Here is a 27,674-nt window from a genome sequence, read left to right as displayed (position 1 = left end):
GCATTTATCAGACGAGGTCTCTCTGATAGTTGATTGAAAATACAGTAGATGAATACAATAGATTAATATACGAAAAAAGAAAAATGGTCAGAAATCCCACAAAAATGTTTGTTGATAATGCTGTTAATTTTCCAATGGATGCATCATATAGAGTAAAAAGGAACGTGTGGCATCATTTGTGTGCTCAAGTTTCTGTATTTGGGTAGTGGTTGTATTTCTTGGGGAATAACAGTTACCAATAACAGCCTTACTTTAGTAAGCAAAATATATTCATTATTTCCTTAGGAAATAGTACTGAAGAAATGATATCATACAGTAAACAAAAAATCAGTAAGATGGAGAAATAGATAGCCTTTGTCAGTGCAGAAATCTGCCCACACCTTTTCCCTTTGTCACCTCAGTTGTCAGATACTATACCCTTTCTTGTTTTTTGTGTCAAAGCTGGATGTTTCTAATTACTAGATATTAACAATGATGTTTTACTCCCATAAACATGTAAATGAGCAAGAAGTAATATGGTGCAAGTTTGAGTAGAACATGGGAGTTTTGTGACTGAGTTTCTTTAATCCAGTGTTTTTAACTTTACTAAATTTTACTAATTTTTTGTTTGCATTTCAGGATTCATTGTGCATATAGCTGTTTTTGGCATACTGTCACCAGGTCACATGTGTGGACTAAATGCCACAAATCTTAAATCATGTCATGTCCATCTTATTTTAATGAAATTTCACCAATAGTGCCGGTGTTGTCTGTAAGGCCTGCTATTTCTGAGGGAATCACTTACTCAGCACCCCCTTTATATTTTCATCCGGGAACAACTGCTCAGTTCACTATATTTGAACCACTCTCCAATCCTCTGATATCAAACCCCTATGTATTATTGCCCTCTGTCCAACCAGTTGCTCTTACTCCTGGGGCAACGAGATGTCATTACTGGAGAACTAGTACTACTGCAATGAATGCTTCTGGAATACATGTTCTAGAGAATCATAATACTTTTTCTAAAATGCCAGGTGAGTTAGTTCTGCTTTCATTAGGTTAGTAATATCTCTATACAGTAGTGTTTTGAGAATCTCCATAAAAACAAACATGTTATATTCAAAACCTGTTTAAGGCAATATGAAATATATTGTGGGATTTTATAATAAATATATTATTGTAACCAGAAATCAGTTCCCTGTGCATGAACTGCATGCAGGATTGGGACCACATTAGGAAAAATCTTTTTTTCTATGCTGCAAAATAACTGTTTATGTAGTACATATTAAATATACGGTATTTGAGATTGGCAAATCAGACAAGACAAAAAAATGTACGTCAGTTAGCTGCCACTCTGACAAGTGAAACGATACCATATTTGAAATATTAATATTTTATTTCTCTTTTGAAAAAGTATTTTTAGGCTTCATGCTGAAGATCAACATTTATAGCATTACATGAGTATAGATACAAATGTCAAGAATCCATAACTTGAAGTTGTATGGAAGAATAATTGTTAAAATGAAAGATTAACTGTTCAGTTTTTGGAAAAACTTTACACCTGTCTGTGTACTGCAATATGCTTTGCTTTGATCTGCCAAAATCAGCTGAGTTGCTTCTGATATTGGTTCTTGGGATAAAACTTTTTAGGACTGTCAGCAGGGTATTTTCTGTAGAGGAGAAATGCACTTCTTTTGGCAGTTTTAGACCCAGAGATTGGCTGCAGGACACAATGCTGTCTCCTTTGTCTGGCGAGCCTTTAACTGAGGCTTTGAATTAAGATATGATATTGTAGGGAATCAATTCTTTGAGTAAAATAAATGTAAATTTTACCATGAAAATGGTGGGGCGTGGCTATCCTGTACAGTTGGTATTGCTTTAATTTTGTATTTTTAAAAAAATTGTTAGGAGCCCAGTTGCTGTGATAGTGTCTTGTTTCAATAAAATCAAATTGAAGTTAATGGTGTTTACAAATAACTGAGTTAAATGGATACTGTTACAGACTCATAATGTTTTCCTGGACTTTCTGGTCTTGTCTTATAGGTGAGTTACACTATTTGAATTTTTTCACATGCAGTAAAATTAGATTGGACTTTTGGCTCATATGTTGTGAAATTGAGGTTAATTGGGTGGATAGATTAAATCTGGAATGTATATAAAATTACCACAGCAAGATAAAAGTTAACATGGCACTTCCATTCTGTATCTCTATTTTTACTTGCTTTAGAAATTGAGAAATTTCTCAATTTATAATACTTAGGACTGAAATTTCTTATGCTTTCTTTTAGTTCTGAATGCTAGAAAATCTAATCATTCAGTTTTGAGGTTGTTCTGTCATGAACAAGGGAGAGAACATTTTTAAGCTGTTACAGGTTTTTTTTATTTTAAACCTTTAAACTTGGTCTATATATAATCCTGAATGAGGAATGTATGTGTGATATATGCACACTTGGCAGTGTCTGAGGAAAATCTGGTTTTGTAATAATGATGATCTGGATATTTAAAAACGGAAGAGTGGTCATGTAGTTAGGAACTTCGCTTGAGAGATCCAGGTTTGTTTCCCTGATCTACCACAGACTTCCTGTGTACCTTTGGACAAGTCACTTAGGGCTTGTCTACAGGAATGTTTCGTTCAGGGCAAGCTGGAGTGTGAATCTACCCCATACTAGCCTGCCATGGACTAAATGTAAATGACACCCTGCTCATGTGTATTAACAGTTTGTTAAAGCGCTTTGGTCAGTTCTGTTTCAAAGAGAATGGAGTCAAAACATATTAACAAACGGTTAGTTTCTCAGAAAGATACACATGGACAGTTAACCTGATGCAGGATAAGGTGCAGAGTAGATTCACATCCCAGCTTGCCATGAACTAATTGTTCATGTAGACAAGTCTTTAGTTTCTCTGTGCTTCAGTTTCCCATCTTAAAATGGAATAATAGTACTTCCTTACCTCGCAGAACTGATGAGAGGAAAAATACATTCAAGACTATGATGTACTCAGATGTTATGATAATGCAATCCATGTAAGTATCTTATACAGATAAAATAGGGTGCAGAGCATCTTTGTATGTGTCTGTTAATCAGGATCTTTTACTTAGGCTATGTCTACACTGGCAACTGAATGACAAAACTTTTGTCTTTCAGAGGTGTTAAAACACACACAGGTTTCAGAGTAACAGCCGTGTTAGTCTGTATTCGCAAAAAGAAAAGGAATACTTGTGGCACCTTAGAGGCTAACCAATTTATTTGCGCATAAGCTTTCGTGAGCTACAGCTCACTTCATCGGATGCATCGCCTTGATTATCATGCACATTGTAGGGAGAGTGGTCACTTTGGATGAACTATTACCAGCAGGAGAGTGAGTTTGTGTGTGTGGTTTTTGGAAAAAGGGGGGGGGTGAGAACCTGGATTTGTGCTGGAAATGGCCCACCTTGATTATCATACACATTGTAAAGAGAGTGGTCCCTTTGGATGGGCTATTACCAGCAGGAGAGTGAGTTTGTGTGTGTGTGTGGGGGGGGGGGGGGGGGGGCGGAGGGTGAGAAAACCTGGATTTGTGCTGGAAATGGCCCAACTTGATTATCATACACATTGTAAGGAGAGTGATCACTTTAGATAAGCTATTACCAGCAGGAGAGTGGGGTGGGAGGAGGTATTGTTTCATGGTCTCTGTGTATATAATGTCTTCTGCAGTTTCCACAGTATGCATCCGATGAAGTGAGCTGTAGCTCACGAAAGCTTATGCTCAAATAAATTGGTTAGTCTCTAAGGTGCCACAAGTACTCCTTTTCTTTTTTTGAAAACACACACACACATCCTGAAAGAAACAAGTTTTGCCAACGACAAGCGCCGCTCCTGCCATTGGGGGTGGAAGATTTTTGTTGGCAGGAGAGCTGACAAACAGCAGCTACAGTGTGTGCCTTTTAGCCGCATGGCTGTAGTGACACAGCTGTGTTACTAAAAGATGCGAAGTGTAGACCTAGCTTAGAGTGCATATAGCTCAGCATCACCTTGATGCTGCAATAGTTACTGTCCTTCAGTCTTCAACTTGTATGTATGTACCAGTTTATAAAATTTTTAACTGATTTCCTAGAAATTCAAATTATATTGTAGATGTACTGTTGCATCCTGGGATGAGTAAATTATTGAAGTAATAGCTACAAATGAAGGAGCAGTGTTTGAAAGTAGATGGCCTTACTGGTCAAATAGGCCTAATCTTATTTGATTTTACCCTTTAAGAATATTATGACATTGGATAGATGATGTGTAAGTTAGATTATCACCCTTCCTGGAGTTTGTGCTTTATTTCTTGGTTGGAGTTTGAAAACTCCATTCCACTGTGACAATTTCCACATAATTTACGCTTTCATTAAATAAAGTTTGTAGCCATTATAGTTGCCATGGTAACCCTACAAATATTAACCTAATGTAAATTTGTGTAGTGCTGAGTTCCTGAATCTGAAGACATCTCTGGTGTTTTTGTCATTGCTTATGGCTTTCATAGAATATCATAGAATATCAGGGTTGGAGGGGACCTCAGGAGGTCATGTAGTCCAACCCTGAGCAGCAGCAACTAAAATTAACAACTTTAGTCAGTTTGACTTAAGCTACTCGGAATCCTCTGTGTAGTAGTGAAATGGTCAATCATTTCAGTTTCATTCTTGTTGTATGTGAAAGCTAAGCACTGCGGCCAAAGCATGTAAGCTGTTGTCGCTGGACCACTTGGTGTCCTTCCTCTTCTTTCCTCCAACCCCTCCTCATTCACCTGATGGGTATAGCTCTCTGCTTACTAGATGTCTAGTAAAATCTCAAATCCGTTTCTTGATACAATGGCTGTTCTTAATGCTACAGAATAATTTTTTTAAACAGGACTTTATTTTGAAATGGCATGTTTTGCTGGCTTGGTTTTTGTCTGGTGTTATAAAAACACCTTGTGGCGAGAGCCCTGCATGGATACAAATTTATATGCGCAGATGCGGATATCCACAGATAGAAATCGGTATCTGCTGAACTGCAGGGCTCTCCCGGGAACCGCAGCAGCGAAAGGAGCAGAAAGTGGGGCCACCACTCCCAGTGCCCTGGGTTGGAAGCTCCTCCGGCTGTACCGCCCCTAGCCCTGTCCTCTGGTGAGGCTTTACAGACCCCAGACAGGTGACACAGCTGCGTGGAAGGACTGGGGGCCAGGCTGGGGGCGGTACAGATGCACTGGAGGAGCTGCTGGCTCGGGGCACTGGCTCCCAGGAGCAGCGGCCCCAAGTTCTGCTCCTTTCACCATTGCGGTTCCTGAGAGAGCCCTGCGGTTCAGTAGATACCAATTTATTTCCACGCAGGGCTCTACTTCTAGCCTAGTAGTAATTTGCAGTACTACTAGAAGAATCGAGTTTGATTTCTGCTCCTTTCTTTGCTCTTAGAGGGCATAAGTAAAAAGAAAAACTCACTAGCCTATAAAAAGAAAAGGAGGACTTGTGGCACCTTAGAGACTAACAAATTTATTTGAGCATAAGCTTTCGTGAGTGAGCTGTAGCTCACAAAAGCTTATGCTCAAATAAATTTGTTAGTCTCGAATGTGCCACAAGTCCTCCTTTTCTTTTTGCGGATACAGACTAACATGGCTGCTACTCTGAAACCTGTCACTAGCCCATAGTAACACCATGATAAGTTGTGTGTAAAACCACAAAAAGAGGAAATTCTAATAAAACCAGTTTGTAAATGCAATAATCCATGTTTATGTTGAGATTTTTAACTACACAGAAATCAGGAAATTCAAACTTAATGTTTTCACCAAAAAAATTAAAGCACAACTGAAGTGATTAGTTTAAAAAAAAAAAAGCTATCCAAATAACAGTTCACTAAATAAAAATATGTACATCTGCAAAGCTTGTTATAATAATTACCTATCACTGTTTCATTGTTTGTTCAGTGTTAAGGCTGTTTTCTTTATCAGTTAGAGGTAGCGTCTTTAATTCCCAGCAGAGGGAAACTTAGAAGGGAATGGATTTCGTTTCCCATTAGAAAGCATTGTTGTTAGAAAGTTTCCAAACTATTACTTTCTCTGAAGTTACTGTTTGTGCAGGATTTTTACTCTTGAGTCTCAGCGAACTTTTGCAAAATGGGTAGAACTTAAGCTTTTTGGCCCCGAAGGTAGTGCATGACATTCTCCTCAGGGTACCCAGAATCATATGCCACTGTGTTACTACTTTGCCTCAGCAAGAGTGAGCTTTGCTGGAGCTTAAACTGTGTGTTAACTCACTGCCACACCAGCAAACTCCTTGAGACTCTACCAGTCTTAACCTTACCTTTCAGGTAATAATCAGTGAACGCAAGTTCCGCAGAGATGTCTACCTGCAGTGTCTGGTTCCTCTCCCTCAGCACTCACAAATTAAGTTTATTGCCTCCAAAGAGAAAGTGCACACCACAGTGTGTCGGTTTTGCTGAGGTCCCACACTTGACTTTAATATACAGCAATGAGATGGTTTTGTAATAAAACAAGAATAAGTTTATTAATAAAGAACACAGATTTAAGTGATACCAAGCAAGAATAAAAAAGAGAGAAAAGATTACAAACAAAAAACACACCTTCAAGTGACTGAAATGTAATCCTAACAAGCTATATCTTTGCCTAAAACAGTTTCTCTCTTACATCAAGCTATCAGCAACTCCAGCCCTTCCAATACAAGGATCTGCTTTTCACAGAATTAGAAGGTGCTATCCCTTTGTCCCTTACGTGATGGATAACCAGAATGTCTTTTTGCTCCCCTTATATGTCCCAAAGTCTTTGCCTCAAGAGTCAGGAAGACCTCTTGGGGTTCAAGCTGGGGTGTGTCTCCAGGTGTGCTCGCCAAGCTGTTTACTCTGCTGCTTGTTAGCTGGATTGCTTTGTTTATCTTGTATGTAAATGTACTACTTTAATTGTCATTTGTAATCAAGCGTGGCATACCCATAAATCCACATTCCATTGTCTAGGGCAGGCTTGTTTGTTATTGCCTCCAAAATGTATTTCTAGCACGCATACATAACTTTTTATACACCGCTCTTACGATATTCTTGACCAGCATACCAGTTTTAATAGGATACCATACAAGACACTGTTTAGCTAAATATTCTGACAGCAGTATGTTGTGTGCTCTTTGCCAGTGGGCATAAAGGGGTTCTTAGAGATGTGAGTCAGCTACCACTTCCCCACTCATTGTTAATCAGGCACTTACTGAACTTCCAGTTGTTGTCCAGTAAAACGGTTCTTTTTTGACATAATTCAGCAAAGTAACTCCCCACAGGAACATTTCTTCAGCTCCCACACCAATTCTATATCCCTTGATTCCATCGCTGTGTGGAACTTGCTTTTCAGCACTCCTTTGCATTTGTTTAGCACTTCTGTGCTTTGTGTCATAAGGCCTTGATTTCTTGCCTCGAGGTCCTCGGTCCTTTTGTTTTGGTGTTCGTGCCATGTCACCTTTTGTTTTACCTCTGAACTTTAGGGATTCCTTCAGTGTTTCTTCATGAGGTTTATGTGATTTGCCTCAAGACCTTGGTTTCTTTTTGGGATCGTAGCCTTTTTTGTCTGGGTTTTTGACATTTTTGTCTTGAAGCCTTATTTTGTTACTTTGCGCTTGAGGATGCTTTCCTTGAGTCATCAGCATTTGGCTATGACACTCTAGCTCCTGTGAAGCTAAACAATAACGATGAAATACAATTATAGAAGTGTAAAACTGCAGAACTATATAAGACATGTTGATCCGAACTACTCTTTTGTGCCTTTTTTTCTTTCATGCCTTTCCAGTTCCTAATGGACAACAAAAGTGTCTTCCTAAAGACATCCATAGTCAATAGCATTTTCAGCAAATAGGGAGCATGCCAATATGAATTCTTTTGTTTCAAAGGATAATGTCCTCTGATCTGTTTGAACCCAATCAAAATCCTAGGTATTTTTCATCAGTGAGAGCCATGACTTCCTGTATAAAGTTCCACCAATCTCTCTTCTTCCTTTAATCTTCAGGAAGTTGATGCAGGACAGAGCTCACATTCTCATAACTTTATCTTTTGCTTACCAATTCTGGTATTTAGATTCACTTGCTGTGACAAGTGGACTTTCCATTTTCTTGCTGTTATCTTCAGAGCTTGTTTCAGAACTTAGGGCCAAATCTGTCTTCTAGATTCAGATTCATTCCTTGTAGCAATATGGATCTTTGCACCTGGGTAAATATACATTTCCAAAGCTCAGATGACGTACAGCAAGTTTGTCATAAGTGTCGTAAGCCATTTATCTGTTAGACAAAATTATACTTAAAGTGGTTTCCTATTGAGCAAGAAACAGCGATATAGCCACTTTAATCTTGCTCTGTTCCAAGCACACTGGACTATTTAGTGTCTCTTCAAAAGAAGTGTGGGGTGGCTTTTGTCTCTGAGATTAATCCTTTTACTGCAGGAGTTTTTAATCAAGTTCTAAGAAGCTTGTTTTTGTTCATGACACTGTAAATAAATAAACAAAACACCCTAATTACAGAATATCTTCTCTTTGGGTTTGTGCTCCTAACAAGAGACAGGTGAGATTCCCCCTTAGCTCTGAAGATTTTTGGGTTTCTCAAATTCCAGCTTCCCAGGTGAAACTGCCCCCACCACAACACCGTGTACAGGCAGTATGAAGAGAAATTTGGTGTGATGCAGCCAGTGCTCTTGATCTCTGACCACTTTGCAGCAAAGTCTCTGGCTGTTTTTTCCCCTGCCTATTGTATTATTTTATTTTGAGATGTGTTTTGATCTTTTGAGTTGTAATAAGTTGGAATATTTTGATGACTGTATGTTTAAGGAACAAGAAATTACTTGTAATTTTGTTTCTTTGAAGTTAACTTTTCACAGGATTCCCACTTACCTATCCCACCTCCCCTTACAGTTTGGGGTTCCATTCCAAGTTGATGTATTGCTGGTAGGACATTATACCATATCCATCCTTCAAATGAGGAGGTGGCTTTCCATCAGCACTTGCAGGATTCCTGGTTCTTGGGAGACATAGGACTCCACTCTTTCACTTCCATCTGCCTTTTTTTAGACAAGCTCCACTCATTTAAAATAGTTTCTGGGGTATAAGTCGTCTCCTCTGGCACAACTTTACTCCAATACTGTATCAAAACTATTTGCATGTTATCATGACTTCAGTAATGTACGATGTAAATTTCTCACTGTATACCAATAAAAGAACTGATGGTTCAGCTCAGAAATAAATATTTCATAGAATCATAGAAGATTAGGTTTGGAAGAGACCTCGGGAGGTCATCTAGTCCAACCCCCTGCTCAAAGCAGGTCCAGCCCCAACTAAATCATTCCAGCCAGGGCTTTGTCAAGCCGGGGCCTTAAAAAGTTTTAAGTGTGAGAAAAGTGAGAAGATGGAAAGTTTACTTTGCCTCCTTTGCTTGTGTGATAAGAGAAGGAGCAGTGTTTCATCTAACTGGGTTGTGGGGACATCTGGAATTATATTAGATAAAATGTGTTTTCATTATACTTAAAATAAGTTAAAAATAGCAGATCTTTCTGGGGATTTTTCATGGTCTACCTGATGACTTCTGAGTGAAATTTTCTGTTTTTAGAGAGTATCAGAGGAGTAGCCGTGTTAGTCTGGATCTGTAAAAACAGGCAAAGAGTCCTGTGGCACCTTATAGACTAACAGACATACTGGAGCATAAGCTTTCGTGGGTGAATACCCACTTGACGAAGTGGGTATTCGCCCATGAAAGCTTATGCTCCAATACGTCTGTTAGTCTATAAGGTGCCACAGGACTCTTTGCCTGTTTTTAGGCACCATACAACTCTGACTTTATCACAATATAGTTGATCACAGCATGATACCATTTCTATTTTATCTGACAAAATGTTTTATACATTGACATATTTTTGTGCATTATAATTCATTTTGAACTTCTCTTCTTATTTTTAATCAGGTGAGAAACCAATAAATAAAAACAAGTCGTTGACTTCAAGATTTTATAGTGAAAGTGAATTGGAAGAAACTGTGTTTGAGCTGATTGCTTCTAGTGACAACTCTGATACTTGGACCATGGAACAAAGAGAAAACATCAGTGATAAGAGTAAAACAGGAGTCTTCACTGAGCCATCCTATGCAATAGACAAGTCTGATAAAATTGACTGCGTTGATTCTCTGTCCCGTGAACTTGCAGAGGGTGTCAACTGCTCTGTTTCAGGCCAGGCATATTCCATAAATGTCTCAGAATTAAAGTTTCCAGATGAAAGCTTAGCTTGTTTTAGTTCATCACTAGATGCAGAACTTGAAACTTACAATAAAATAAGAGAGAGGATTTCCAAAGTATATGAAGACAAAAGTGAAGCTGGTATGTTGGGAAAGGTCTGCAACAATATACATTTCAGTTACAAGGAGAGTGACGACAGACACAAGAGTGATGTAGATGAAGACTCACAACTAGAGTATCACAGTGCTGAAGAACAAGATTATTCTGATCAAAATACCTCATATATGCATTTTGAGCAAATTAAAACTCTAAGGATGCAAAATTCAGAAATTCCGGAGTTGGTAGATCCACTTTATGAAGTTGTATGTGATGGAGCCATAGGTGGGCAAAATCCTGTTAGCAAATTAGGTGATGGTTCTTTTGCCTCAGATTATGGTGCTGTTGATGAGTTCTATAATAAAGCAGCTATACCAGAATACTCAAAAACATCTCAGGACTCCATGTTACTGATGGATTACAAAGGCCTGAAATATGAAAATCATGAGGAGGAACAAACTGATGATACATATCATAGTATACTTGGTGAAAATTCATTTGAAAGTGATACTGTTGTGAATAGAGAAAGGGCTTATCAAAAATCACTCTCCATGAGCAGTTCAGAAAATCAACAAAAGATGAAAGCTGTTTCTTTTTGTGATGATGCACCGTCATCACAAATGGCTATACAAAAAGTCTTTAAAATGAAAGATGGTCACAGCACTAACAGCATGTTGCAGAACCATGGAAATACTTGCGTATTACCATGGGAAAGATCTTCTGTGACATCCACACAGATTTCTCGCAAAAATGCAGATGATTCAATTTCTTGTAGTTGTGAAGAATCATTTTTGCCTGTATTTAATTCTGATTGTCGTGATTGCAGCCAGAAGACTGTTGAGAGGAAACCAGATTTTTCTTTTGCAATCCCCAGAATTCCAATGAAAGATGGTCATTTGTCTTGTGTGGAAGTTATAGATAAGTATGCTGGTGATAGTACCAGACATCAAGTAGATTTTCCTAACTCAGAAATCAAGTGTCTCACATGCTTGAATAATGCTACAAGTAATAATAAAGTTACAGTTAACCAGACTGTTGATGCAAGTTCTGATTTTAGGGCTTGTTTCACTACAAGTAGAGCTACTAGTGCAAATGCTTCTGTGGTATCTAAAGCAAACAACACAAAGTTAACAATGATGAACAAAATCAAGTCTGAAGAATGGCAGACTGAGACCTGTAGAAGTGTTGCCTGCAATACAGATTTGTCATGTGTAGGTGGCAATATGGAGCAGATTGCCTCATGGCTTGCTGAGACATGGGAAAATTGTATCTACAGTGAAATCCCAACAACTGAATGGAATTCCCAAATTAAGGTAATTTTGAGCTCACTGAGCAACTCAAAATAAACTCAGTTTTTAAAACAAAATAATTATATTTGTAACTCTTTCGGTGTCAGTAAATGCAGATGGTATAATTATTTTCCTTTAAATGATGATTGTTTCTAGGATCCTTTGGAGTTGAAAAATAAGTTGAGTGTCAGAGATTTAAGAGAAAATCCTGAAAGGTATGTCATAAATTATAAATATTTGTATTTATGGATGCTCAGTGATAAATGTAGAATTTACTTAATAGTTTTCAGGTTTAATCTCTGAATAAGCAAATTAAGAATTCAAGGTAAATGTTTATTTAGAATGCTTGCACTGAAGATTAACAAATTAACAGAGCCGCTGACCGTCATTTCATTTTTATGACTGCACTTTCTGCATAAAGATGACGAGAGTTGTAGTGCCACTTCCTCTTCTGAGTTGGGGATCAGTGTCATGTGCGAGCCTCCCTATCCCGCGAAAGCTTGGCACCGCGGAGTACTGTTTTTCCTATTTGGCTACTGGAGAGTAGGAATTAACTGGTTTTAAGTTTTCCATCTATAATGTAATCAGAAATACCTTCTAAAAGTTATTCAAATGTCAAGATAATACATATACAGTAAATTAAGAAATATATTCTCTTGCTTAATCAATATTTTTTTCCTTTTAAAGGATGTTGCATCTTAGCAAAGAAACTGAGAAGACTTATTCATCAAACTGTTGTAGGATGCTGCTGCAGAGAGCTATAAAAGCAGAATTGCAGCTTCTAAGAACTCACTATTGGATGTGTCACCAGCACTGCTGGAAGATTTACAGACTTATTATGGAAGAAAGAGAATGTTTTAACAGGCATGCATTAATTTTATTTCTCTTGAATAAAACAGATGTGATATTCTTCAATAATTTAGAATTTAAGAAATCCAGCTGCTCTTTAAAGAGAGCAACAGCAAGTGCTTTCCTAAAATCCATTTGAGTGTCAGCCAAATAACTTAGTTATTTGATAGTATCTTGTGAAATTAAAATATTCCAAATCTAATTAATATTAGTCACTGCTATGAAAAATACTGAAAGTATTCTTGTACACATGTAGTTGTAATATATATTCAAATACACTCACTGGACCAGTTAATCAGTTCTGCTGAAGACATATTCTTAGTATGTAATGCCAAAACATCAGAATATTTTGACCCTATCAGAAGATGGTGGTGTTTGGCACAGAGCTCAAATTGTTAGTAATAATTGGCCTAATTCTTTCATTACTTTTATCCCTGCGGTAATATTTTGTGTTTTGTTTAAGTACTATTGGAGGGCATTAGTTGCTGAATAGGCCTGCTTTATTATAGGTGGAACAGGTAGTGATGCATATAATTGAGATTGCCTGACACTTTCCATTATTAGATCCTGTTTTCAGTTGTTTATCACTGTCAGGCTTGAACCATTCAGCCTGAAATTTTCCATAACAGGTGTTTGCCTCAGGCTGTGCGTGCACTTTGAAAATTTCAGCTAAATCAGTTCATTTGTTTTCAAGACCAATTTTACAGGAAAATCTCTGTAAAGTGACTGAACATGCTCCCTTCCAGGAGCTGGTGTGGCCACCCTAGTGCCAGGTACTGGAACTTAGAATAGGATTTCTCCTGTGCTATCATTGTACCACTGCTGGTGCCCAGACAGCACAGAGGAGCAGGAAGCAGCCTGATGCAAATGCCAGAAGGTGAGGGCCAGGGTAGAAACAGAGAGGCACAGGGGAAATAATAGCCAAGTGAGACAGAGAAAGGAGCTGGAAGAATGAATAGGTGCAGATTCATATTAAGCAGTGGGAGCGGGGGTAGGGGAGAAGAAAAGAGGGAACGTGGACAGGATCCCGAGGATAGTTAGGAGTAAAAGGGTCAGACAGGCTGGGGGTGAGGCTGGGACAGGGACAAAAGAGTTTATAATCACTAAATCACACTTCCTCTTCAGAACTTGGAATTAAACCCATGATTCATGAGCCTCACAGTCGTCTTGTGCTAGCAAGTAGTTTTGCAACCCACTGGCAAAGTTTGCATTTCATCCTCCTTTGCTGGTTTGTCCACGTAAAGGGCAACAGCCTGTTCCTACTAGTTACTTCGTAAGCTCAAATGATAATAGTTCTGTGCAGTGGATTTAATGACCCATGTGGAGGTCAGTATGATTCTGCATGATGGAATATGATTTTTAAAAAAGAAAAGGAGTACTTGTGGCATCTTAGACTAACAAATTTATTTGAGCATAAGCTACAGCTCACTTCTCTAAAGTGCCACAAGTTCTCCTTTTCTTTTTGTGAATACAGAGTAACACGGCTGCTACTCTGAAACATGTCATTATGATTTTTTAGTTTGCTTTAAAAAAAAAAAATCTTAAATTGCATCCAAAACCACTTCAGACTCCAGGTCAATACACCATGAAAGAAAATAGAACAATGTTTTCTATTTTATCTTCAATTGTATTCTCTTAAACTAAATGCCCACCAGTCTGGAGGAATTCTTTGGGATTGTTTGAAGTGATTGAAGATCCATTTATAATCTTTGAGGGAGGTATATTTCAATCTAGCCTTTTAATACACTTACTGTGCCCTGGGGAAACAAATTTGACTCAGCTGTTCCAGTTGATCCCATGAGTGGATCTTACACAGAAATAACTCTGGAGTGGTGATTACTGATGAAAAGACAAATTTACAAATAGGAAACAAATTGTCCTACTGTATTTTTTAAAATTATTTTTATTAAGACTTCTAAATAATTACAAATAAGTATTCTTTCAAAGGGCAAAGTGAAAGAGTCTCATAACTCTTTGATGCAAGAATCTATATAGAAAAAAGAAATTGTTGTAAAAAGGAAAGTCCACAAATAAAACGAAAAGGAGGACTTGTGGCACCTTAAAGACTAACAAATTTATTTGAGCTTAAGCTTTTGTGAGCTACAGCTCACTAGCTCACAAAAGCTTATGCTCAGATAAATTTTGTTAGTCTCTGAGGTGCCACAAGTCCTCCTTTTCTTTTTGTGGATACAGACTAACACAGCTGCTACTCTGAAACCTGTCACAAATAAAACGGTATTAGAGATCACAAAAGACCAAGATGGTTTAAGCGAGTGGTTCTCAAACTTTTGTACTGGTGACCCCTTTCACATAGCAAGTCTCTGAGTGCGACCCCCACCCCCTTATAAATTAAAAACATGTTCTTATATATTTAACACCATTATAAATACTGGAGGCAAAGCAGTGTTTGGGGGTGGAGGCTGACAGCTCGCAACTCCCCCATGTAATAGTCTCGTGACCCCCCTGAAGGGTTCTGACCCTCAGTTTGAGAACCCCTGGCTCAGGCTAACATTTATCAGAAATAATAGATTTCTTTGTATGTGGTGGGGGAGGTGCAGGGACATGAAAAATCTTGAGGCACCATAACATATTTTTGATAATTCTTGAAGTATTAATAATGTAACAGGAATGTCCTATTACGTATTTGAAGTGTTCTTTTATATTTTTTTCAGGAATTTTAAAAGTGACATTGCCAAGACTGAACTAGGGTCATCTTTGTTGTCTGTTTTTGAAGAACTGAAGGCTAGGTATGAAAGCATGAGAGAAAAATTAGTCCTGGGTATACCATTGGATTCACTGCCCCCATTATCAGTAGAGTCAAAATTGCTCTCGATCTTTTCTTCCTATGTTCCTTCAGAGGTACAGTAGGTTTTTTTTTAAGTTACTCTTTGGCTTTAAGTAGGAATATTTTTATTTAAAAACTAAGGGAAATCTTTTTTTTCTTGACAGTTAGTGAAAGATGACCTTCTTTATAAGTAAGTAATTACAATTTTTATTTATATATTCAGATTAAGGTATAGGCCAGAAGTGAGCGCAAAATAAATAGTGTAAGTTTTTTTTGTGTATGAACTTCACTTGTTACTTCAACTCTGTTTAGCTGAAAAAGCAGGCTGACGCTTTTGGCAGTGAGATTTTATTTTAGAGTGAGGTTTTACTCTGCAAAGTAATTGTATGCAAACGGTATTGTAGAGTTCTATGTTTGTATCCTCATGACCTTCAGTTCTGATTTTATCAATTTACAATTAACAAGGTGTATTTTCCCTACTATTCAACATTTAATTTCTATCTGGGATCTTAAATTCAAGTTGTGTTATTTCTGGCTTGCATATATTCACCAGTAATAAAGATTTTTGCATTCAGCACATAGTTGACAGTTCTGTTGTTAATGTGCAAGTCTGAAAGGAGTCCAGTTCACTGTTGCATAGATGAGTTGTCTGCAGCACTAATGGGTAACAAATAGGGCTGTCAAGCGATTTAGAAAAGATTAATCGCGTGATTAATCGTGCTGTTAATAATAGAATTTAAATATTTTTAAAATATTTGTGGTTGTATTCTACATTTTCAAATATATTGATTTCAGTTACAACACAGAATACAAAGTGTACAGTGCTCATTTTATATTTTTGATTACAAATATTTGTACTGTAAAAAACAAAAGAAATAGTATTTTTCAATTCACCTAAATCAAGTACTGTAGTGCAATCTCTTTATCATGAAAGTCAAACTTACAAATGTAGAATTATGTACAAAAGAAACCTGCCTTTAAAAATAAAACAACGTAAAACTTTAGCGCCTACAAGCCCACTCAGTCCTACTTCTTGTTTGGCCAATCGCTCAGATAAATAAGTTTGTTTATATTTGCAGAAGATAATGCTGCCTACTTCTTGTTTACAATGTCACTTGAAAATGAGAACAGGTGTTTGTATAGCACTGTTGTAGCCGGTGTTGCAAGATGTTTACATGCCAGATGTGCTAAAGATTCATATGTCCCTTGATGCTTCAACCACCATTCCAGAGGACAGGCGTTCATTCTGACGACGGGTTCTGCTTGGTAACAATCCAAAGCAGTGCGGACCAACGCATGTTCATTTTCATCATCTGAGTCGGATGCCACTAGCAAAAGGTTGATTTTCTTTTTGGGGGTTTGGGTTCTGTAGTTTCCGCATCAGAGTCTTGCTCTTTTAAAATTTCTGAAAGCATGATCCACACCTCGTCCCTCTCAGATTTTGGAAGGCACTTCAGATTCTTAAATCTTGGATCTAGTGCTGTGGCTATCTTAAAAATTTCACATTGGTATCTTTGCATTTTGTCAGATTTGCAGTGAAAGTGTTCTTAAAATGAACATGTTCTGGGTTACCATCCGAGACTGCTATAACATGAAATATATGGCGGAATGCGGGTAAAACTGAGCAGGAGACATACAATTCTCCCTCAAAGAGTTCAGTCACAAATTTAATTAATGCATTTTTTTTTAAACAAGTGTCATCAGCATGGAAATATGTTCTCTGGAGCAATGGCCAAAGCATGAAGAGGTATATGAATCTTTGGCACGTAAATATCTTGCAACGCCAGCTACAACAGTGCCATGCAAATGCCTGTTCTCACTTTCAGGTGACATTGTAATTAAGAAGTGGGCAGCATTATCTCCCATAAATGTAAGCAAACTTGTTTCTCTTTGTGATTGGCTGAACAAGAAGTAGGACTAAGTGGACTTGTAGGCTCTGAAGTTTTACACTGGTTTGTTTTTGAGTGCAGTTATGTAACAAAAAAACCTACAGTTGTAGGTTTAACGATAAAGAAATTGCACTGCAGTACTTGTATGAGGTGAATTGAAACATACTGTTTTATCATTTTTACAGTGCAAATATTTGTAATCAAGAATAATATAAAATGAGCACTGTGCACTTTGTATTCTGTGTTGTAATTGAAATAGATATATTTGAAAATGTAGAAAAATATCCAAAAATATTTAATAAATTTTTAATTGGTATTCTATTGCTTTATTGGTGTTCTGTTGCTTTTTTAAATCGTGATTAATTTTTTTAAGTTAATTGCGTGACTAAACTGCGATTAATTGACAGCCCTAGTAACAAGTAGCAAAAACACACAACCCTCAGGTACACAAAACTACAAAAGCAGGGAAGTTAAGTTAAGCCACCTAACAGTGCACAGCCTTTATTCCCCCTCACATAGGGTATGTCTACACTACGAAATTAGGTCGAATTTATAGAAGTCGGTTTTTTAGAAATCGGTTTTATATATTCGAGTGTGCGTGTCCCCACAGAAAATGCTCTAAGTGCATTAAGTGCATTAACTCGGCGGAGCGCTTCCACAGTACCGAGGCAAGCGTCGACTTCCGGAGCGTTGCACTGTGGGTAACTATCCCACAGTTCCCGCAGTCTCCGCTGCCCATTGGAATTCTGGGTTGATATCCCAATGCCTGATGGGGCTAAAACATTGTCGCGGGTGGTTCTGGGTACATATCGTCAGGCCCCCGTTCCCTCCCTCCCCCCGTGAAAGCAAGGGCAGACAATCATTTCGCGCCTTTTTTCCTGAGTTACCTGTGCAGACGCCATACCACGGCAAGCATGGAGCCCGCTCAGGTAACCGTCACCCTATGTCTCCTGGGTGCTGGCAGACGCGGTACGGCATTGCTACACAGTAGCAGCAACCCCTTGCAGCAGACGGTACAGTACGACTGGTAGCCGTCATCGTCATGTCTGAGGTGCTCCTGGTCGCCTCTGTGAGGTCGATCAGGAGCGCCTGGGCAGACATGGGCGCAGGGACTAAATTTGGAGTGACTTGACCAGGTCATTCTCTTTAGTCCTGCAGGCAGTCCTATTGAACCGTCTTATGGTGAGCGGGCAGGCGATACGGACTGCTAGCAGTCGTACTGTACCATCTTCTGCCAAGCAGCCATGAGATGTGGATGGCATGCAGTCCTTCTGCACCATCTGCTGCCAGCCAAAGATGTAAAAGATAGATGGAGTGGGTCAGAACAAGAAATAGACCAGATTTGTTTTGTACTCATTTGCTTCCCCCACTCCCCTGTCTAGATCACACTGCAGTCACTCACAGAGAAGGTGCAGCGAGGTAAATCTAGCTATGTATCAATCAGAGGCCAGGCTAACCTCCTTGTTCCAATAAGAACAATAACTTAGGTGCACCATTTCTTATTGGAACACTCCTGCCTGAAATACTCCTTGATGTAAAGCCACCCCCTTTGTTGATTTTAGCTCCCTGAAGCCAACCCTGTAAGCGCCCCTCCCAGCATCAGAGCAATGGCAAACAATCGGGCATCTGAGAGTGCTGTCCAGAGCACTCACAATGGAGCACTCTGATGGGGCTAAAACATTGTCGCGGGTGGTTCTGGGTACATGTCGTCAGGCCCCCGTTCCCTCCCTCCCTCCCTCCCTCCGTGAAAGTGCTCCTGGCCACGTCGGCTGGGAGCGCCTGGGCAGACATGGGCGCAGGGACTAAATTTGGAGTGACTTGACCAGGTCATTCTCTTTAGTCCTGCAGTCCTATTGAACCGTCTTATGGTGAGCGGGCAGGCGATACGGACTGCTAGCAGTCGTACTGTACCATCTTCTGCCAGGCAGGCAAGAGATGAGGATTGCTAGCAGTCGTATTGTACCATCTTATGCCAGGCAGGCAAGAGATGAAGATGGCTAGCAGTCGTACTGTACCATCTTCTGCCAAGCAGCCATGAGATGTGGATGGCATGCAGTCCTTCTGCACCATCTGCTGCCAGCCAAAGATGTAAAAGATAGATGGAGTGGGTCAGAACAAGAAATAGACCAGATTTGTTTTGTACTCATTTTCCTCCTCCCCTGTCTAGATCACACTGCAGTCACTCACAGAGAAGGTGCAGCGAGGTAAATCTAGCCATGTATCAATCAGAGGCCAGGCTAACCTCCTTGTTCCAATAACAACGATAACTTAGGTGCACCATTTCTTATTGGAACCCTTCGTGCAGTCCTGCCTGAAATACTCCTTGATGTACAGGCACACCCTTTGTTGATTTTAGCTCCCTGAAGCCAACCCTGTAAGCCGTGTCGTCAGTCGCCCCTCCCTCCGTCAGAGCAACGGCAGACAATCGTTCCGCGCCTTTTTTCTGTGCGGACGCCATACCAAGGCAAGCATGGAGGCCGCTGAGCTCATTTTGGCAATTAGGAGCACATCAACCACCACACGCATTATCCAGCAGTATATGCAGCACCAGAACATGGCAACGCGATACCGGGCGAGGAGGCGACGTCAGCGCGGTCCCGTGAGTGATCAGGACATGGACACAGATTTCTCTGAAAGCATGGGCCCTGCCAATGCATGCATCATGGTGCTAATGGGGCAGGTTCATGCTGTGGAACGCCGATTCTGGGCTCGGGAAACAAGCACAGACTGGTGGGACCGCATAGTGTTGCAGGTCTGGGACGATTCCCAGTGGCTGCGAAACTTTCGCATGCGTAAGGGCACTTTCATGGAACTTTGTGACTTGCTTTCCCCTGCCCTGAAGCGCATGAATACCAGGATGAGAGCAGCCCTCACAGTTGAGAAGCGAGTGGCGATAGCCCTGTGGAAGCTTGCAACGCCAGACAGCTACCGGTCAGTTGGGGATCAATTTGGAGTGGGCAAATCTACTGTGGGGGCTGCTGTTATGCAAGTAGCTCACGCAATCAAAGATCTGCTGATATCAAGGGTAGTGACCCTGGGAAATGTGCAGGTCATAGTGGATGGCTTTGCTGCAATGGGATTCCCTAACTGTGGTGGGGCTATAGACGGAACCCATATCCCTATCTTGGCACCGGAGCACCAAGCCGCCGAGTACATAAACCGCAAGGGGTACTTTTCGATAGTGCTGCAAGCTCTGGTGGATCACAAGGGACGTTTCACCAACATCAACGTGGGATGGCCGGGAAAGGTGCATGATGCTCGCATCTTCAGGAACTCTGGTCTGTTTCAAAAGCTGCAGGAAGGGACTTTCTTCCCAGACCAGAAAATAACTGTTGGGGATGTTGAAATGCCTATATGTATCCTTGGGGACCCAGCCTACCCCTTAATGCCATGGCTCATGAAGCCGTACACAGGCAGCCTGGACAGTAGTCAGGAGCTGTTCAACTACAGGCTGAGCAAGTGCAGAATGGTGGTAGAATGTGCATTTGGACGTTTAAAGGGTCGCTGGCGCAGTTTACTGACTCGCTTAGACCTCAGCGAAACCAATATTCCCACTGTTATTACTGCTTGCTGTGTGCTCCACAATATCTGTGAGAGTAAGGGGGAGACGTTTATGGCGGGGTGGGAGGCTGAGGCAAATCGCCTGGCTGCTGGTTACGCGCAGCCAGACACCAGGGCGGTTAGAAGAGCACAGGAGGGCGCGGTACGCATCAGAGAAGCTTTGAAAACCAGTTTCATGACTGGCCAGGCTACGGTGTGAAAGTTCTGTTTGTTTCTCCTTGATGAAACCCCCCGCCCCTTGGTTCACTCTACTTCCCTGTAAGCTAACCACCCTCCCCTCCTCCCTTTAATCACCGCTTGCAGAGGCAATAAAGTCATTGCTGCTTCACAGTCATGCATTCGTTATTCATTCATCACACAAATAGGGAGATGACTACCAAGGTATCCCAGGAGGGGTGGTGGAGGAGGGAAGGAAAATGCCACACAGCACTTTAAGCACAGCACTTTAAAAGTTTACAACTTTAAAATTTATTGAATGACAGCCTTCTTTTTTTTGGGCAATCCTCTGTGGTGGAGTGGCTGGTTGGCCGGAGGCCCCCCCACCGCGTTCTTGGGCGTCTGGGTGTGGAGGCTATGGAACTTGGGGAGGAGGGCGGTTGGTTACAGAGGGGCAGCAGTGGCAGTCTGTGCTCCACCTGCCTTTGCTGCAGCTCAACCATACGCTGGAGCATTCTGGTTTGGTCCTGCAGCAGCCTCAGCATTGAATCCTGCCTCCTCTCATCACACTGCCACCACATTTGAGCTTCAGCCCTGTCTTTAGCCCGCCACTTACTCTCTTCAGCCCGCCACCTCTCCTCCCGGTCATTTTGTGCTTTCCTGCACTCTGACATTATTTGCCTCCACGCATTCGTCTGTGCTCTGTCAGTGTGGGAGGACAGCATGAGCTCGGAGAACATTTCATCGCGAGTGCATTTTTTTTTCTTTCTAAGCTTCACTAGCCTCTGGGAAGGAGAAGATCCTGTGATCATTGAAACACATGCAGCTGGTGGAGAAAAAAAAAGGGACAGCGGTATTTAAAAAGACACATTTGATAAAACAGTCGCTACACTCTTTCAGGGTAAACCTTGCTGTTAACATTACATACATAGCACATGTGCTTTCGTTACAAGGTCACATTTTGCCTCCTCCCACCGCGTGACTACCCCCTCAACCTTCCCCCCTCCCTGTGGCCTACAGCGGGGAACATTTCTGTTCAGCCACAGGCAAACAGCCCAGCAGGAACGGGCACCTCTGAGTGTCCCTGAAGAAAAGCACTCTATTTCAACCAGGTGACCATGAATTATATCTCACTTTCCTGAGGATAACACAGAGAGATAAAGAACGGATTTTGGTTGAATGCCAGCAAACATACACTGCAATGCTTTGTTCTACAGTGATTCCTGAGTACGTGTTACTGGCCTGGAGTGGTAAAGTGTCCTACCATGAAGGACGAAATAAGGCTGCCCTCCCCAGAAACCTTTTGCAAAGGCTTTAGGACTACATCTAGGAGAACCGCGAATCATAGAATAGAATATCTGGGTTGGAAGGGACCTCAGGAGGTCATCTAGTCCAACCCCCTGCTCAAAGCAGGACCAATCCCCAATCTGCCCAAAGCAGATCCCTAAATGGCCCCCTCAAGGATTGAACTCACAACCCTGGGTTTAGCAGGCCAATGCTCAAACCACTGAGCTATCCGCCAGGGCAAAGTAATCCTTTCACATGCTTGCTTTTAAACCATGTATAGCATTTTAAAAGGTACACTCACCAGAGGTCCCTTCTCCGCCTGCTGGGTCCAGGAGGCAGCCTTGGGTGGGTTCGGGGGGTACTGGCTCCAGGTCTAGGGTGAGAAACAGTTCCTGGCTGTCGGGAAAACCGGTTTCTCCGCTTGCTTGCTGTGAGCTATCTACAACCTCCTCCTCATCATCATCTTCTTCGTCCCCAAAACCTACTTCCGTATTGCCTCCATCTCCATTGAAGGAGTCAAACAACACGGCTGGGGTAGTGGTGGCTGAACCCCCTAAAATGGCATGCAGCTCATCAGAGAAGCGGCATGTTTGGGGCTCTGACCCAGAGCGGCTGTTCGCCTCTCTGGTTTTCTGGTAGGCTTGCCTCAGCTCCTTCAGTTTCACGCGGCACTGCTTCGGGTCCCTGTTATGGCCTCTGTCCTTCATGCCCTGGGAGATTTTCACAAAGGTTTTGGCATTTCGAAAACTGGAACGGAGTTCTGATAGCACGGATTCCTCTCCCCAAACAGCGATCAGATCCCGTACCTCCCGTTCGGTCCATGCTGGAGCTCTTTTGCGATTCTGGGACTCCATCATGGTCACCTCTGCTGATGAGCTCTGCATGGTCACCTGCAGCTTGCCACGCTGGCCAAACAGGAAATGAGATTCAAAATTTGCGGTTCTTTTCCTGTCTACCTGGCTAGTGCATCTGAGTTGAGAGTGCTGTCCAGAGCGGTCAGAATGGAGCACTCTGGGATAGCTCCCAGAGGCCAATACCATCGAATTGTGTTCACAGTACCCCAAATTCGACCTGGGAACGTCGATTTAAGCGCTAATCCACTTGTCAGGGGTGGAGTAAGGAAATCGATTTTAAGAGCCCTTTAAGTCGAAATAAAGGGCTTCACTGTGTGGATGGGTGCAGGTTTAAATCGATTTAATGTTGCTAAATTCGACCTAAAGTCCTAGTGTAGACCAGGGCATAGTCACACACCATATCATTTCCACTACTGCCCTATGCCATACTCCATGTACCACAGCATAAACTCTCCCCCCTACATATGTCAGCCTCCAGTACGTGGTTTACCAAACTACTCCGACAGGCTTTCCGTGTGCACATCACCTTCACAACTACTGCCCTCTTCCTTTACTATTAGCTTGAGGTGAGGGAGGTAGTTTGATAAACAGGATGCAAAAAGGCTGACCTCTCAAGGGGAAGGAGATTTGAGAATAATGGGAGAAGGTGACCATTTGGAAAGAAATTCTTTCTGAATTTTTTGGAAGGAGATTATTCTTCAGCCTCTGCTGAAAGATAAACTTTCATTTATAAAGAATAGCAACAGATTCTAAATATATATTTTCAGAAAATCCACTGTATCAGATATACTCAAGATTGATCTCTCCATTAATTTTTGTGTAAATAGTTTTCAAAGGAGATGTCACTAATAATTGTCTGACTACAACAGATAAAGTTTAATGACCAGTTTCAAGTTTCTTATTTAAAATAATGAAAAGAAATCAACAGCAAAAGTAACACAAAATGTCAAACTAATGAAAAATATTTCAGTACTTCAGTGAAGATGAAAAAGTTCTGTTTTTCATCTGAACAGACCCCACAAACAAGCAGCTCAAGGATCTGCACTTATATTTCCTGTCTCTATGGAAACAAAGGGCTAGTGTTACATATATGATGTTCTTGTCATATCTACAACCAACACAAAGCTGGTACAATAGATCTAAAAGTCTAAGAGTCTGACAGTTGCCCTGTAAGTATCATTAAAGGTTCCAGAGTAACATTCGGTTAAAATGAGCCCATTAAATTAATAGTAATTTTATTCGTGCTGTCTCTAACATGGAACCAGTAAATGTTTCTGTATTAATTTTTTTGTTACACAAGCAGTGTCATATTACTTCACTCAGAAGCTGTTGGAATATGGTGTGATGTAGGAACTGGCTGTAGTTTGTTTTATGGCTAATGGATAACACATAAATCTGCAATAATGCAGCTTATCAGAATTCTATCTTTAAACAAATATTATGACAATGTAGATAATTTTCCAGTTTTCTTTTGTCAGTATTTTAAAAACATTTATGTTTAAATACTGTATCATAAAAGAATGCCACAGCAGAATAATTGCCATATTATGACTCTATATAAGTAGGACAAAGTGAAGAGAGAAATAAAACTTCCAGTATTACTGTGTAATTGCAAAATTATTTGTCTTGTGAGAAAATTTAAAAATCAAGCAAGTCATATCTCATAGCTACTTTTAAACTTACTCTTAATCATGTTAAGTGTAGTCAGACTGAGTAACATGCAGTATATTCTTAAAATGAAAAATATAGCTGCAGAAATAAGCAACTTAAATTGCTGGTTACATCACAATGAATACAATATATTTACATAAGATGAGTAGTGATTTTTATTAATAAAGTAGGTAGTAGTCAGTAACGTAATATTACAGTGGATGAGTGAAAGAAAAGGCCTCTAAAATGTTTCTCGGAATTGGTTTTTTGTTTGTTTTTGGTTTTTTTGGTATGTATCACGTTACCAAATAATTGATTTTTAACTTCCAAAGAATTTTTTCTAGAAATCTTAATTTGGTAAAATATTCCGAGCAATAGGGACAAACTGTACATTTTTTCTTTCTCTGTTAATATCTAGTATGTTTATAGAATCTTCAAATGTACAATTATGCTTTTCTCTATAAAATTCTGTATTATAGTATTAAACTTTAGTATCTTTTACAGTGGATATGTTGATGTTTATATATTTATTTTTCTTAGTACATTGAAGATGAGGAAAAATTAAGTTGGTAGCGACCATCCATTTTGAAAATTACACTGAATAACAGGAGACTGTATTAGAATTTATAATCTGTTTTCAAAAGTTGCATGTTATTTTTTAGTTCTAGTTCTGGGGCAGAAAAATCAGGATTAGAAATCTCAAAACATCAAGAGAGTGAAATTTCCTCCAGCCTGAAAACACCACCACCTTTAGTGAGTTTCCTGAACATTTACTTTGGAACCTTCTTATAAACTAATAATCTTTTAAATCCTATTCTTTATGCAGACATATTTTTAGAACAATATATACAAATATAATTTTGATCTTTATACTGCATCCAAGAATTGGCATATTTTAGCATATATCTCAGTGCTAGCAATAGGATGCAATGCAACTGATGTTACCAAGGGATTATAATACTGCTTTCGAAATGCAAAACTGACTGAGATCTTGAACAGATTAGTGGGCAAAAGTTTTTCTATAGCTGATTAGCGCATCTATAGTATGAAACTTAGAAAAATATTAAATTATGCATTTTAAGCAAAAAAAAAAAAAGTATTGTTACTCAATAAATAACTAAAGCAAGCCTATTTATAGGTCACTCCTCAAATGATGTGTTTAACTGACAACAGGCAGCATAAGCAATATCCTTCCTACAAGAACTTTGAAATAAAGTATGAGGCTCAAGATATAGAAAGGGGTAAGTTAGATGTATCTAATTCAAGATTTGATAGTAAAGTTCAGTAGGAACAGCACAATGTGTTTGTTACTTGTATTGTGAATTTGCAAAAACCCCAAACCTCTGAATAAAATATCCACGTTGATACTCTACTGCCCTTTCTCTAAGGGATCATTTAATGTTAAATCAGCTACACACTGCAGTTTCAGATATACAATCTGTGGGTAATGTAACAAAGAAATGGCAACATGCACAAGTATGTTCAATATGTAGTTGCAAGCCACAGTATCTTGAATAATGTTAGGTAGAGGCCTTAGAAGAATGATTCCTTTTAAGTATAGTGTGAGTCAATGGTGACAGGGAAAAGCCATGTATTTTACTAACGTGTTAATGTTCTTGTCAGTATATTACTACAATTAAATTATTTTCTCTAGGTACTGGAGAATGTCATTAGGGCTGTTAAGTGATTAAAAAAATTAATCGCAATTAATCATGCTGTTGAACAATAATAGAATATTATTTATATAAATATTGTTGGATGTTTTCCACTTCAAATATATTGGTGTTAATTACAACACAGAATACAAAGTGTATGGTGCTCACTTTATATTTATTTTTATTACAGATATTTGCACTGTAAAAATAAAATAGTATTTTTCAGTTCACTCAGTACAAGTACTTATAGTGCAATCTCTATTACGAAAGTTGAACTTATAAATATAGAATTATATACAAAAAAACTGCATTCAAAAATAAAACAATGTAAAACTTTAGAGCCTACAAGCCCACTCAGTCCTATTTCTTGTTCGACCAATCGCTCAGACAAACAAGCTGGTTTACATTTGCAGGAGATAATGCTGCCTGCTTCTTGTTCACAATGTCACCTGAAAGTGAGAACAGGTGTTCGCATGGCACTATTGTAGCCGGCGTCACAAGATATTTATATGCCAGATGCGCTGAAGATTTATATGTCCCTTGATGCTTCAACCGCCATTCCAGAGGGCATACATCCATGCTGATGACGGGTTGTGCTCAGTAACAATCAAAAGTAGTGTGGACCGACGCATGTTCATTTTCATCATCTGAGTGAGATGCCACCAGCAGAAGGCTGATTTTCTTTTTTGGTTGTTCGGGTTCTGTAGTTTCCACATCAGAGTATTGCTCTTTTAAGACTTCTGAAAGGATGCTCAACACCTTGTCCCTCTCAGATTTTGGAAGGCACTTCGGATTCTTAAACCTTGGGTCAAGTGCTGTAGCTATCTTCAGAAATCTCACATTGGTACCTTCTTTGTATTTTGTCAAATCTGCAGTGACAGTGTTCTTAAAATGAACAACATGTGCTGAGTCCTCATCCAAGACTACTATAACATGAAATATATGGCAGAATGTGGGAAAAACACTGAGTAGGAGACATACAGTTCTTCCCCAAGACTTCAGTCATAAGTTTAATTAACGCATTATTTTTTTAACGAGTGTTATCAACATGAAAGCATGTCCTCTGGAATGGTGGCCAAAGCATGAAGGGGCATACCAGTGTTTAGCATATCTGGCACATAAATACCTTGCAATGCCAGCTACAAAAGTGCCATGCGAATGTCTGTTCTCACTTTCAGGTGACATTGTAATTAAGAAGTGGCCAGCATTTTCTCCTGTAAATGTAAACAAACTTACTTGTCTTAGCAGTTGGCTGAACGAGAAGTAGGACTGAGTGGACTTGTAGGCTGTTAAGTTTTGCATTGTTTTGTTTTTGAGTGCAGTTATGTAACAAAACTCCTGCATTTGTTAGTTGTGCTTTCACAATAAAGAGATTGCACTGCAGTACTTATATGAGGCAAATTGAAAAATACTGTGTTTTGTTTATCAT

General features: G+C 39.8%; 1 protein-coding gene across 2 annotated transcripts in view; it reads left to right on the top strand.

Annotated features, from left to right (window-relative positions):
* The window catches only part of RBM44 (RNA binding motif protein 44), a 44,726-nt gene that overhangs the window by 4,776 nt on the left and 12,276 nt on the right, over nt 1-27,674 (top strand). Inside the window, exons 1-7 of one of the 2 annotated variants that reach the window (XM_073306753.1) lie at nt 698-1,013; nt 9,908-11,583; nt 11,716-11,774; nt 12,247-12,423; nt 15,081-15,267; nt 15,358-15,383; nt 25,253-25,343. In XM_073306753.1, coding sequence (XP_073162854.1) covers nt 698-1,013; nt 9,908-11,583; nt 11,716-11,774; nt 12,247-12,423; nt 15,081-15,267; nt 15,358-15,383; nt 25,253-25,343 — 2,532 coding nt within the window. Of the gene's footprint in view, nt 1-697; nt 1,014-9,907; nt 11,584-11,715; nt 11,775-12,246; nt 12,424-15,080; nt 15,268-15,357; nt 15,384-25,252; nt 25,344-27,674 lie in introns of those variants that run through there. The other variant, XM_073306754.1, reaches the window with a different exon arrangement.

This window comes from Lepidochelys kempii, chromosome 11 (assembly GCF_965140265.1).
Source record: "Lepidochelys kempii isolate rLepKem1 chromosome 11, rLepKem1.hap2, whole genome shotgun sequence".
In the NCBI taxonomy this organism is placed as follows: domain Eukaryota; kingdom Metazoa; phylum Chordata; order Testudines; family Cheloniidae; genus Lepidochelys; species Lepidochelys kempii.
This window is presented reverse-complemented; position numbering and strand designations above follow the sequence as displayed.